The sequence below is a fragment of the Rattus norvegicus genome, chromosome 2 (assembly GCF_021556685.1).
Source record: "Rattus norvegicus strain SHRSP/BbbUtx chromosome 2, alternate assembly SHRSP_T2T, whole genome shotgun sequence".
Lineage (NCBI taxonomy): Eukaryota > Metazoa > Chordata > Mammalia > Rodentia > Muridae > Rattus > Rattus norvegicus.
In genome coordinates, this window is record NC_141535.1 from 249405474 (window position 1) to 249419935 (window position 14462).

Consider the following 14462-nt stretch of genomic DNA (forward strand, 5'->3'; position numbering starts at 1 on the left):
CTATATCTTTAAAAAACAGATTTTTTTCATAATGAAGTGGTCAAGAAAAATCTCAGCTATTTTATGCCCGTTTTGTTTCCCTGTCCTGACTCAAGGTCATCTGCCTGTGGAGATGGCTTATCCCAGACAGTGCTCTGTTGACATTCGTACGGCTCAAATCAGCCCATGGCCTTTTCAAGCATCTACCACTTTAGAAACTTGAGCAACTTACAATATTTTTCCTAATTAGTTTATTCACACTTGTGAGGATAAATTACTACAGAAATCTTGTTCTTTCTCTCTATATTGGGCTCCCTTGGACTTCCTTTTTTTGAGACTTCTGTGAATGCTCTGTAGATAGAAGGCAAGAAGGCACTCAGGGCTGAGTGAAGAAATTCTCTGCATTGTTTTGACTGCTACTACAGAGCTGATGTTGACATTTTTGGTTCCAGATGCCATGTCTCAGGGTACCCGAGACAAGTGTTAGCATTTCATGTAATTCCGTCATTTATATAGGGGAACTTCTGATAAATCATTTAACCTTGAGTATAATATGGGCGCTCCTTAAGGGGTTTTTGTGTAGTGTAGGAAATAATTAAATATCTCTTCCACAGGAGATAAGTTTGGGGAGAAGGAAAAAGAAGTCAAATGGTTAAGGTTGTGGGAAGAGTGTGTTTCACTGTTTAATACTGTGGCTCTTTTCTGATGTTATGTATAGCTTTAAGTTTGAGGAAATACTTTCTCCACTTGACATTTAAAAAGCTTAACTTGTATTCTGGACAGGACAGCAGGCAGACACAGCCATGTGTAACAGCCTTCCAATGGGAACAAGCTGACCCATGGCACGACTCACCCTCCTTCCTCAGGTAAAGTCACACAGGTGCGGACCAAGGCGACTGCGCTCACTTTTAGTTTATGACCTTACAGTTCACGTGTTCACGTGTGTACAGATTTTTGTCTTATCACGTGATCCCATTCAACCCAACAAGAATATGCAGGGTGCTGCCATGTACTGGGATTGTGTTCAGTGAAAGGCAGACACTGAGGCAGATTATCCTTGTGGGTAAGACGTTTTCTAGAAGAGCTATTAAGTCCATAGACAGCAAACAGCATAGCACGGCTCTGAGGAGAGATCAGGCTCACATGGCAGAGTGAGGAAATTTTCTTATACATTTTAGAAGAAGAGACAGTTTCTATGGGAGGTGACTTAAGGGGAGTCCATAGGATAGGCTTGTAGTTAAGCTGTCTCTGACTCCTGGTAGGCAGGGGGTCTGGCATGGGAGAGTCTGATAGCCTGGGGCCCATATTTAGATTCAGCTCTGGGGATGGGAAGGGCAAAGGTCTGGAGTAAATTGCTTTGATTCTAGGAACCAAATGGCTTTGCATCAGGAATTTTCTTTGTTTAAGTAAAGTGGAAGAGCTTTACAAAACATCATGGCCCTGGCTGACACTCAGGATGTAGTTTACAGCAGCTGGCAGTGACACATGATGACACAAGAAGAACCGATTGTCGGTGTTCAGTTCAAGTTCTCTAACCCAACAGCACCACGTGTACTTGTTTTGACCTGACATCGGCATGCCAGCCTCTGTTCATCTCACCTGAAGGATTTTATCCCCGGGCTGTAGAAGGTTGGATGCTGGTCCATCAGGCTGAACCCTAGTAACAAAGATACCCTATAAGTCAGAAGTGACAGAGTTAGGAGCTTATCACCAACAAGCAGGTGCACTTAAACACATTTCCACTCATATAGAAAACAGCGAAAACCAGTTTTAGATAGTCACAGTTCATACAAGTAAGCTTTACAAGGATTCTAGTATTTAAAGTAGAACACTGCTTGGCAGAGTCAAGTCCGAGAAAAACCACATGTGATATAAAGATTACCTTGTCTTCATTAAGTACAATGGCAGTTTATGTACAAACCTCACAGCCTTCTATAGAAATGTCTTTTTGTATTAATTCTGAATTTGACAGAACTACTGGTGCAGGCTGTAATCTTAGTACTTAGGAGACTGAGGCAGGAGGATTGATGTGAACTTAAAAAATTTTTTTGCTTTGTTTTGTTTTTGAGATGGGGTTTCTCTGTGGAGCCCTGGCTGTCCTGGAACTCACTCTGTAGATGAGGCTGGCTTTGAACTCAGAGATCGGTTGCCTGGCTGGATTGTTGTGAATTTGAGGCAAGTAGGGATACGTAATGAGTTCCGGGCCAGCCAGGGAGATACAGTATAAGACCCTGTCTCAACAGTGAGCAATCAACTAACAAAATAATAATAGACTAACCAAACCAACTCAAACAACCAATCAATCAAACAATCCAACAATAAAAACAGCATTGCCAAACTTAGTTGTAAAATGGAAGATTTTGCTGGGAAAGAGAAATGAGTCGTTTGAAAATCGAGACAGGAGAGTGCATCTGCACTGTGATGACAGACACAGACTCCGAAGTCATTTATTCCCTCCTTGGCCTGGCAGATTGCGTGTACATCCGCCCAGAGGACTGCTACTGACGACAGTCAGCTCTCTTTGGAAGCCTCCTTCTTCCCTCCTGTGTTGTGACAGGCAGCAGGCCAGCACTGTCCTAAACAAGCTCTCTGTCAGTGACTGCCACTCAGCTCATCTTGATCACCCCCTCTTCAGCTCACCAGTTCACCAAGCAGAGACAGTTTAATAAGGCTTGCATAAATCCAAACCATAGGGGGCTAAATTACACAGTCACATCCACAGTCCTGGAGACCTCACAGTGCAGAGCCTGGCTGCTTCGAGAACATGAAGGTGACATCGGTGGCATGCTTAATTTCAGCCGTAGCATCGTGATTGCAGGATTCGATCACTGTGGACTTGCCCTGAAGCTGACTTTTATGGTGGCCTGAACTGTCTAAAGCCATTATTTCCTTTTTTTCTAAAGTTTTGTTATTTATTTCCAGTCAATAAATTTCATAAGCAAAGACGCTTCCATTTCTGTAACTCTCTCCTCTCTCTCTTTGTTCTTTCTCAGCACATGGCCATACTAGTGAAGCCAGAGAGCAGTGAGGGTCCCTTGTGATCCCAGTCTTGTTATTTGTGTGCTGTTCACCATAGACTGCCTCAGAGTCTAGTGCCAAGATGTTCACTGTTGTGTATAATGTAAAGGATACTACTCTGGGGAAAATTTTAACTAAGTCCAAGCTCATCTGAATCTCTAAGACAAGGATCATTAGACATAAAAATCGTCACATCTTTCAACAGCTTACTTCGTTCTGAAACTTGGAAGAATATTTTGATTTTGGACACAGAATTTGGGGAGAATCATCAGATTTTTATGTATTAAAATGTAGATGAGTAACCTTCTTTCTGGTAAAAAAAGTTTCTTTTAGGTTTCTTGGACAACAGGAAGCCACCTGGTTGACAACTTTAGCAACTCATATCTGTGCTGAGAGGCCTGCTCAGATTTGGACACGTGACAGAGTGTGAAATGAGCTGCAGGCTATCAAGAAATAAACTAGAAAGCACACTAGTATCCCATTCTCTAAAGTTACAGCCAAAACATCTCACTCCAGAAGGTACCCTCTCCCGTGCACACCTCTTTCACATTGAACAATAGGTATTTGACCTTTTACTGCAGCGATAACACATCCCCGTAGATTTAGTGACTTAGAACACCACCAGGTTGACCATCTCATGATGCTGGAGTCCTGGCCCTGCTGTCATGGTGCCAAAGCAAAGACTCTGGTAGAGCTGTGTGCTTTGAATGGTCCTGCTGTGGAGAACTCACTTTTCCATCCTTTCTAGAACAGCTTCTAGGGATATGCATTCCTGGATGATGGCCTCCTCTTTGTTTCAAAGATAGCATGGACCATCTTCTGTGACCATTTCTCCTTCCCACCAGAGCCAGGGGAGATTCCCCACCTCCAAGGATCCATCTGGATAATCTAGGGTAATCTCAAGGTTCTTAGCCTTCACGTGTCCCCATTTACCGTGTAACAGGCTATAATCAGGGGTTCTGGAAATTAGCATGTAGGCATATTTGTGGAATCATATTTTCTGGTACACTGTGGCCATAGCCAATACTTTTCTGGAGTTAGTCTTCTGTGTGTAACATTTACAAACTGGCAAGTATACTTTTAGTTACATAATGTTTCTTCATTAATGGAAGGTATATAAAATGGCAAATAAAAGAGAGCTGTCTGAGGTGGACAGATGCCTATAGAATATCTGGACAGTAGACAATCCCATAGATGATTGGTAAGCAATGCTATAATTTTCGAAAGTCCTGAGGTTGGGCTACATCTGAACGTCTTATATCAGCAAAGCCCACACTGAGAGTGTTCCTAGATTCACTGGCTAGCAGTCCCTCTCAGTAAGTCTATTAAAGGCCAACATTTGTCATTCTTACTTGAATCTGTCAGGCGAAGGGATTATTAGCTTCTCCTACATTGGAAAGGAGTTCTGGAAAGTCCTTCCTGCCTCATCTGTGGACTTTTTGTGGTAGCTCATGGTGGAAATGGCTCTAATCGCTGGTCACTGGCCATACAGAATCCGGGTTCCATCTAGAGAGCCATTATTTCCAGCCGTTATTACTGACTTCTGGATGCTCTTCCCATAGTTGTTCCAACAAAACATTATCAGCTTTCCGTATGGCTGACCGAATCTGATCCAGTTTATGGAATTTCTGACTATGTTTAATGTCTCTTCACTTCATTTTACCTCTGTGGTTCTTTAGTGACTCAAACATACGGTTTAACTAGGTAACTTTCCTAGATGCTCTGTCTCATAGCAGAGCAGCATCATGGCTGCTATAAAGTTTTTTTCTGAAGACTGAATCCTTGGTCTCTGTAGATACTAACATTGGGGTGTATATGACACTGACTTAGATCTCACAGAATCATGCACCAGAGACCACTATAGATTTGTAACATTGCTAATCCAGATAGGGTTAGCTGGCTGCTTCATGTGACATGACCTGTTTTGATTGTGTGTGTGTGTGTGTGTGTGTGTGTGTGTGTATCTACATGTAGGATGTGTGTATGAGTGTAAGTATTCTCGGAGGTCAGGAGCATCAGATCATACTGGAGCTAGAGTTACAAGTGACTGTGAGCTACCTGATTTGGATGCTAGGAAATGAACTTGTAAAAGCAGTATGTGGTGCTAATCACTAATTCATCTTTCCAACCCTTATATTTCTTCAGCTTTGTATTAAAATTTGTCTCTTTGTAAGTTATATATGACTCTTCAAGAAGCACCCACAATGAACAGGCTTATGAAAGCATTTGCTTTTGCAAAATTGTGAGTTGAGATTTCTCCGTGTTGAGATCTGACCTCTTCTGCTTATCTAGCCTCGGCACTTCTGAATACAGACTGAGGACTCAGCAAGTTAAGCTTGCAAGGCCAGCACTTCACACTCCAACTTTAGCAGAGATCAGAACTTTATATGGTTTTTTTTTAATGATGAAGGTGAGTGATTGTGACAGTCTCAGCTATTGTCAATGTAGACACAAAAATAGAACTACTCTTAAGGGACCTGCAACCACAGTGCATAAAATATATTTCTTTAAAAATTCCCCAAAGTGTTACCTCTAGTCACTGCTTGGGAAATGGTTTCTAGGAAGGACATATCTCAAGTAATTGTATATGTTACAATTCATAACACATCACATACTTTACAATACAGTGTTTCATGTACTCCTGTAAGTATGAAAGTTCAAAGAGGGTTTCCAGAGGGAAAATGACTCATTAAAATAGCAAACAGAACTGGATGTGAGATAGTGTTTCAGGGGATACTGTCTTCTTTCCAGAGAATGTTAAGTACTGATTTCTTTCAGAAAGCAGGTGCTTGATTTACTTATGTTGGGACTTCTAGAGGCCAAGTTGGGTTACTCTACAGTATAGCCCCTGTAAGGGCTAGAATGGGTATATCAACAATAAAGACATCAGCAAGCTATAATGATGAGCTCTCTTAAAGTTTAATTGCTATGTTCTAGGACTCAGGCTTTGAAGAATCTTCTGCCTTAGTAACAGAAGAATTGAGGCAAGAAAAATCTGTTCCATGGACATTAGAAACTAAGAAAAGAAGAAGCCAAGAAGGACGGAATGGAGGAAAGAAGGAAAGTCACTAGAAGCTGAATATAGTATTTCCATGCTATGCCAGAACCTCAAACAGCAAAGCTTAAAATCCATAAGAGCTCATGATGACTCAGCAGGTGATGGTGTCTGCCACCAAGTCTGACAACCTGAGTTTGATCCTAGACTCACATGGTGGAAGGAGAGAACCAGCTCTTGAAATACATGACCTCTACATGTATGTCTTTGTACACATGCATGTGCAGGTACACACACGCTCACACACACACACACGCACACGCACACGCACAAATGTAATAATAATAAAAGGTTCTGATGATTAATCTTTGGTGTAAAGCTGACTAGATTGAGAATCATCTAGGAGACACACCCCTGGGCTGTCTGTGAGGATGTTTCCAGAGAGGTTTACCAGAGGAAGGAAGACTGTAAATGTGGCTTGCACCATTCCATGTACAAGGGTCAGTACCAGAGTGAAGGAAGGAAGCTAGCTGAGTGTCAACAGCCATTTCTCCTTGCTTCCTGACTGAAGATGAAATGTGATCCTTAGTCTCACGCTTCCATTGTAACACCCCCTCACCACACTAAAGGGGACCCTTAAACTGAGCAGGAATCAATCCTTCTGGAAGGTGCCCTTTATGAGTGTCACAGCAATGAGAGAAACAACTATTATAAAAGTTATCAGAAGAGAGAATTCCTTTAAAGACCTAGAAAATATGTGAAAGAGATTGTTTATTCTAGAGGAAGAGCTATGTGGCTTGGTCTTCAGAGTTCTAGTCTCCTTTGTCATTCTAAAACATTTTTTAGTGCAGAAATAAGCAAAAATACAGGTTTTCTGATTTAAAAGCACCCTTAAGAAGTTTATTCTGTTTTTCTCAGAAGCTGCTTTCAGAAACAGCAGACTGATTACTACAGTATTCTTTAGCCTGTTGGAATGTAAGAGCTAAAGCTGCGTTTGGTTTTGGCTGTTGTAGGAGTATGTCCTTAATTTTAGCAATTGCTCCAGGAATCAGATTGCAATTTCACAGATAATCAGCTGAGAGGAACAAAGGGATATTTTCAATGCTGTTTATTTCTTGGTGAAATTTTTGACCTGAAAACAGTTTCCTTTGGTATTTTCTTGAAGTCAATGTTCGTCTCCTTACTGTCTGGCCCAGATTTCTGGCTTTCTAGGGAGATGGGAGTAATGGGCAACTTCTACTTGCATTATTTTTTAGTCTTACATGGCTGGCAATGGTGGAAATTTGGACTGCTTAGCATTGCACAGGTTACTGTTTCTGTCTAAGTCTCCAATGGTTCCAGAAACTATTAAAAAAAAAACAGGAGGTAATGAGAGGTGATTGTGGATTCTTTTCTAAGCTTTTCCTAAAATAGTGGTGGCATGTAGGCTTCACCTATCACCCCTGCAGGCTCCCTCAAAGCCCTGTCACTCTGCTATTTTGGGACACTACTCATCATTTCAAAATTGTGAGCAATGAATTTAGTTAAACTCTTTTTTTTTCACTTACGTTAAGAGGTGGTGAGAAAATGTTTCTCACAAGCTATATAAAAATCAAGCCATGATTCTTGTAGGTTTAATGTTTTTTTTAATAACTTATGCATCGTTGTGTAGAGATATTTCTTAGAGGTGATGCTGAAATCAAGAGAGCAAAATATTTGTGGACAATAGTCCCAGGTAGACTGCACCTAAGAATCTCTGGTGCTTCTGGGTGAAGAGGCTCTCAGACAGAGCTGTACAATATGATATTCTCCTTTCACTTTTAACCTTTATATTTCTGTATTGTTTGAATTTTTTTTAAGGCAGGGTCTGCTATACCCACAGCGAGATTCAAACCTACTTGAGAGTAGTCGAGTTGAGGATGACTTTGAACTTCTGACTCTCCTACCTCTATTTCCCAAGTGTTAAGATTCCACAAATGCATCACCATACCAGATTTAGGCCATGATGGAGATAGAGCACAGGACATGCATGCTAGGCAAGTGCTCTGTCAACTGAATCACACTTCCAGCTCCAGACCCTCTATTATATGAAATTGTATAATGATAATATTTTCACTTACTACATGTAACTTTTTCTTTCTGAAAGGTATAAGTCAAAGAAGAAAGAACTTTCTGAGAATTAGAATTTGTTTGAAGGACTGTCAATCAAGTCAGTCATCTGTCCTGGTACTGATAAGCCAACGGGCAAACCTCACACCCAACAGAACCCACAGAAGCTCTCCAGAAAAGGTGGTTCTTGGGTCTGTAGGTCCCACTGAATACATTCAGTTATGAATCGGAGGTGCCGAACCCTACCTGCTGGCCCAGTATGATTTATACAGATTTGTATATCTTTCGCACCATAAGGGGATCATTTCCCAAGTGTGATGGTCTGAGCGAGAAATGTCTCCCAGAGGTTCATGTGTTTTAACTCTGGTCCCTGGCTAGTGGTCCTGTTTGGGAAGGTTGTGAATCCTTAGTTCCTAAAGTTTAGGAAGTAGAGCCATGTGATTGGGGTGGGCATCTTTGAGATATTATAGCCTGTTCCTACTTCTTGTTCACTCTGTACCTATGTGCAATGTGACCACCTGGCTTCCCTTTGTACTATCTGCCCTGCCATGATGGACCCTCCTAGAATTTTAAGTCAAAATAAGCCATTCATTCCCAAAGCTTATTGTATTTCAGCAGTGAGAAGGGTAACCAACTCACCAAATTTAGGAAACTGACCTAATTAGTCATTCTCAGTCAATTAGAGGATTTTCATAAGCAAAGAAGCAAATTAAACATTCACTATTTAGTTCAGCATCAAAAGGAGTTGCTTATTAATGTCATCAGTGGTGAAAGGTCAGTGACAAGACTCCAGCCTGTGAGGATGGGTTTAATTGAAATTCCAAGTAAAGGGAACATATTTTATATTAGTCACTAAGAGCATGTACATGCCTGTGCATCACATTGTGAAGATGACTGTATGTATAAGTATAATTTGTTACTCTCTATTTTTTGCTGTGTTTAACTTTGGGTTTATCTTGAAATTTTATATACACAATTTATACATAATATATTTTAAATAAAAGTAACTGTGCTGGTTATCTTTTGAGTATATTTCTAACTCTGGATTGACAGAAGCCATTTAGGAATGGCTCTGGCAAGCAATGAGTTTCCTGGAGATGGCCAACTGTTTTGCATGGCTGTGATGGGTGAACTCTGGACAGACACAGCCCCAGAGACTACATCCCTGGATTGCTTCTTGCTGCTGATATGACACTATTATATTGCTTAATGATTTCTGGGCATCAGCCCACCCTATTGGGCAGATTTCCCGAAGATCAACATGAAGATGAACTTTCATGAGTTAATACTGTTTAGATGAATTAATGACTTTATGGAATTCCTGTTTTGACTCAAATAATTTTAGAAAGAAAGTTTAAGGAGATGGTTTTAGCTGTTTTGCAAGAAAGATGAAATACAGTTGGAATTGAAAAATAGAATGTGCTCTCTCCTCATAAAATAGTGAGTAAAGACTACATAAAGAATACAATGCACTCTCATAAATTACCCTAGAAGAGAAAAAGGTTTGGGACAGATTTGTGATCAAGGAAAAATATTCATTCTAGGTCAGATCCAAGGATGAAGCCACAGGTGTGCACTATGATAAAGCAAGGCCATGTGAAACTATTGCTTTGAACTTATAATGAGCTGACAGAATGAAATATTGCTTTGAACTTACTATCAACATCCTTCTGTAACTCCCCTTTTGTGTAACATTTTATCTATGAGGTAATTTCATTAAAAAACTTTTGTCTAAGAACATTTAAAAAGGCCGAGAGAAGAAATAAAGTGTGGCTTTTGGGGATCTGCTCCATCCACCAAATGTATATATGTATATATGTCTAACAGTCTATATGTATGTACATACATATGTATATAGGTATATGTGTATTTATATAAGTATAAGTATACATGTGTACTTGTGAACTTGATGAAATAGGTGGTTGGGCCGAGAGAGGGAGAGGGAGACGGAGAGGGAGAGGGAAAGAGAGAGAGAGAGAGAGAGAGAGAGAGAGAGAGAGAGAGAGAGAGAGAGAGACTGACTTATTCTTTCAGGACTAGAAGGCAGGGTAGGAAGGGTTTCGGATTTGATGATAGCCCTGAGATTGTATGATGTTTATTTAAAGTTCATGACTGTTTTACATTTTCCAACATTCTTCCCAGGGTTTGGAATTTCTCATTACCTTAGACAAAACAATCAACCAACAAACAAACAACTCATCTCTTTCATCTTGTTCAGATTTCCCCAGGTGGAAAAATGGCTGAGCTCCATGGTGTTGCCCAAGCTTGGGCAGAGAAAGGTGGCTTCACTCACAACCACCCCCTTCTCCAGCCCCCACAGCTGACTCCTGCTGTAAAACCCATGTAGGTCCATAACAAAGCTTTCCTGTGAGTCTTTGACCAGATGTTATAGCAAGTCTCTCTGAAAAACTTTAAATTCTAGGCAGTTAGTCCTTTCTTCAAACGAAGCAAGGAAGGATGTTGTCCCTGGATGATGAGCTTTGAATGTTTCATTAGGAGCTCTTCCATTCAAAGGATCTTGGGTTGATTTATGAAATATTGCACAGCCTGGTATCATTCTGTTATTCCGGTTTTCTCTTCTCCCATGGAACTCACAGTGGGAAATTCTTTGGATCTTGCAACCGTGAATTAGTGTGCTTAGTAGAAAGCATAGGGAGTTTGCTTCATTGTCAGAATCGCCACTGTGATGATACCTCAGCCCATGAGTTCTCCCTATACTGTGCTCCCTGATTACTGAGGTTCAATGGAGGAGGCGTGCTGACTTCCACTGGTTTGTTGAAGCAAATATGAGGATTTTGACTAATTAGAAGGCTCTATAAATATGTTTAATATTAGAAAAATTGTATGTGTCTCAGCACCACAGGGTGTGAGCTTGTCATGTACTCTGCTAAGTGGCATCTACAGATAGGGGCCTATGCAAGAGCTCATTAGAAGAAAAAGATTTGGAGTCAGATCAATTTGGTTTCAGATTTTGTCTGTCACAGATTAGCTAAATGACCTTGGTCATGTTAATGGGACATGCTGGGAATCAGTAACATGGAGATCACAATACTATCTGACTAATTGATGTTGCTAAGATAATCACATAAGGAGCAAGTTTCATTCAATTCCAGGAATAGGATAATTAATGACATTCTTTTTTTCCTGCCTTATCATTAGATTTACTTGGTTGGAATATTTCATTTAAGTAGCATCTTACTACCATGACAGTAGTGTTTCTCTCCGATAAAAAGCTTCTATCGAATTTACTGAGATGGCAGAGGTGGGCATCATAAAGAGCTGTTTGCACCCAGTGTGCCACCACTTTCTTCTTACAAGTATATATAAGTAGTTTTCACTTTGTGAGATACTTGTCCAAAATAGTGAACTTTGTGGTGAGTGAGTTGGTTTTCTCATAAACTATATACTGTTCTGACAGTGTCATGCTGATTCCTTGACTCAGAGAGACCACATTTGCTCAGGACTACCTTGGGTCTTAGAGGGAAGTTAACTTTGCTTCAAATGCTGCTCCAGATACTCCAGTCCTATATGAAATGCCCTGTTAGTCTTGTGAGACTTAATCATAAACCCATCTAAAACCTCAGCAAACTTCTTGGCTTGTTTGAGGTGATTTACTACAGGAATCTCACACAACGCAGAACAGATGGCATATTTTGTGCCTTAAGCAATGTAGCTCCCTTCTGCCCAATCTGCACTCCCTCCCCTAGTTTAGGAACTACTATAAGCTTTCCCTGCTTGTCCCCAGTGTGGGTATTCTTCTATGCCCATCTGCTTTTGGGATTGGCTACAGCAGCATCAATAATATTGAATAGGATTAGATAAATTTAGTGGTAACGATAGCATAGAAACTTCCAAGTACTTTCAGGAGATGAGATGGTCAATGATTCTCAGCAGCCAAGAGACAGAAAGCTTAGCAGCACAGCATGAGTCCAGGAACATAGTTAGTGTATGATTTGTTCACAGGAAGGGAACATGCATTACCCTGCAGACTAGAGTCTCTACGACATGTTTTCCTTAGACTCAGGCAGTATCTGTTGAATTTAAATTGCCACTTAATTTGGTACATTTCACCTCCAGCTGTGAATTCGTCCACTCATGAAAAGGTAATTTCTTTTTCAACATTGTAGAAAATAGTATATTAGTATATTTTCATATACTTACTGTTCATTTTTGAATATAGGAATAAGTCTTCTGTCTCTTTTTGTTTCTCTGTTTCTCTGTCTCTGTGTCTCTCTCTGTGTCTGTCTCTGTCTGTCTGTCTGTCTCTCTGTGTGTGTGTGCGTGTGTGTTTGTGAGTATGTTTGTGCACGTGTGCAGTGTGTTTATATGCACATAGATATGTGTGGATGTGTGTGTGGAGGCTAGACTACAACTTCAGATGTCATTCATTCCTCAAGCAATCCTTTTGAGATGGATTCCTCATGGCCTGGAACTTCCAAATAAGGTAGGGTAGCTGGCTATCATGTTCAGGGGATCTGTCTGCCTCTCCCCAAGTGCTGGAATGATAAATCCATGCTGCCAAACTTAGCTTCAAAAATGTGTACTCTCAGGAATGAACTTAGGTCCTTGTGCTCTCAAGGAAGGCGCTCCCCAAGCCCTGGGTTTATTTTAAGTCAAACACAGTCTCTGTCAGTGTGGGACATGAGGCTGAGGAAGTGAAACTGGGTTATGCAGACATGAAACTCTCTCCCAAAGAACAGATTTAATTCCTCTGTAAGTCATTGGTATTAACATCTTTAGATCATTTGAATACTGTTGATCAAGACTGAGTCATAAGTTTGGATTGCCAAGGAAAGCATTTCTAACTTGAACAGTGTTCTACACATAGATCTGAAATTTTGGTTAACTCTATCAGTTTTGCAATAATAGGGAAATATGATTTAGGCTGTAAAGTGGTTTGGAGTATAATCAGGCAGAGAAAGGTACTTTCAAGCAAGGATCTTTCAACAGCTGCATTTAACAATTCAAACTCTCTAGCTACATTTAACCCAAAGCACGGATTATATGATCTCAGACACAGTTGAGTCTCAGAACTGTCACCCAAACAAAAGATAAATTAATGCTTATAAGGTGTTCATAGCCAGCACAGTGGAAGAAAACAGGAGCAAACATCATTCTAGTGTCCTATTTGGTAATATGTTATTCTTAACTTAAAAACACTATCTTCTTTCTACCTACCAAAAGTAGAGTGAAAATGTTCCTATGTTGAGAGAAAGGAGGGGAGCACACTATTTGAAAATGGCAGCTACCCAAAGGATGATTGTGTAGCCAGCTTTCTTTTGAAAGAGTTCAGGGAAGGGATATGAGGGCAAAGGCAAGAAGGGTGGTCAGCTACACTGTTAGTGTCATGTAGATTTTGATGAAGATGCCAGAAATGTCTACAGGAGGAAAACAGTGGCCTCTGTAGTAAATTGTGCTAAGTAAACTGGCCACATAGCAGATGGATTAGGTTCATTATCTCTCACCGTGCACAGAAGTAATCTCAAAATGGAGTGAAGACCTTAACATAAGAATGGAAACATATAGCAGAGTGTAGAGGAAACTCTTCTGATGGACACAGGGTAGGACTTTCTGAGTCCTTCAACAGCAAAAGAGAGAGAACTGAAAAGCTGCAAATGATGTCACGTGAAATTAGAAGCTTCTTCATAGGAGAGGAAACAACAAGTGGAGAGGCATCCTATAGAAGAGAAAGTCTGCCAACACCTTTGACAGAGGTTTAGTTCCCAAATATAAAAAGAGCTAAAAATCTAAAAAAACCCTCATCAAGTAATCCACAAGGGAAATCAGTATAGAGATTCCTTAAAAACCAAAATCAAAACCAAACCAAACTAATCAACTAACTAATCAACTAAACAAAAAACCCAAAAACTCAAAGAGTTACCTCATGAACGAGCTGCACCAATCTGGGGCTACACCTGAAGGACTAGTGGCATAGCACAGAGATACCTACACGTGTACTATTCACAGTCACATTATGGAATCCGCTCAGTTGTCTGTTGACAGACTATGAATATATATGCACACACATATGGAGATATAGATAGATATGGTCTAACAAGATGGGAAGAGGGGTCAGGAGAATGATATTGAGACTCATCACTTCATATAATGTATATACATCAAGAAGAATTAAAAAGAGAGGATCAAGATGAATAAGGTAGGACATCATGAAGTTTAAACACCCATTCATGTTTCTGATAATTTTAGCTTTTATTGGTAATTTACCAGGTTAAATAAGTAGTTGCCCCAACTAGATCATCAACTGTTTTAACTTTATAAGTCAGTATCATTTCTGTAATAATATCTGTTACATATCTCCTTCCTGTTGCACATCGCTATGGAAAAAATTCTACCCCAACCTTCTCTATCCTTCTTTAGAATG

General features: G+C 40.3%; 1 protein-coding gene across 7 annotated transcripts in view; it reads right to left on the reverse strand.

The window, feature by feature from the left end:
• Lrrc7 (leucine rich repeat containing 7) overlaps nucleotides 1–14462 on the reverse strand; it is a 479249-nt gene that overhangs the window by 13498 nt on the left and 451289 nt on the right. For all 7 annotated transcript variants that reach the window (XM_087614691.1, XM_087614685.1, XM_087614702.1 and 4 more), the window contains 1 exon segment: nucleotides 1579–1653. In XM_087614691.1, coding sequence (XP_087470817.1) covers nucleotides 1579–1653 — 75 coding nt within the window.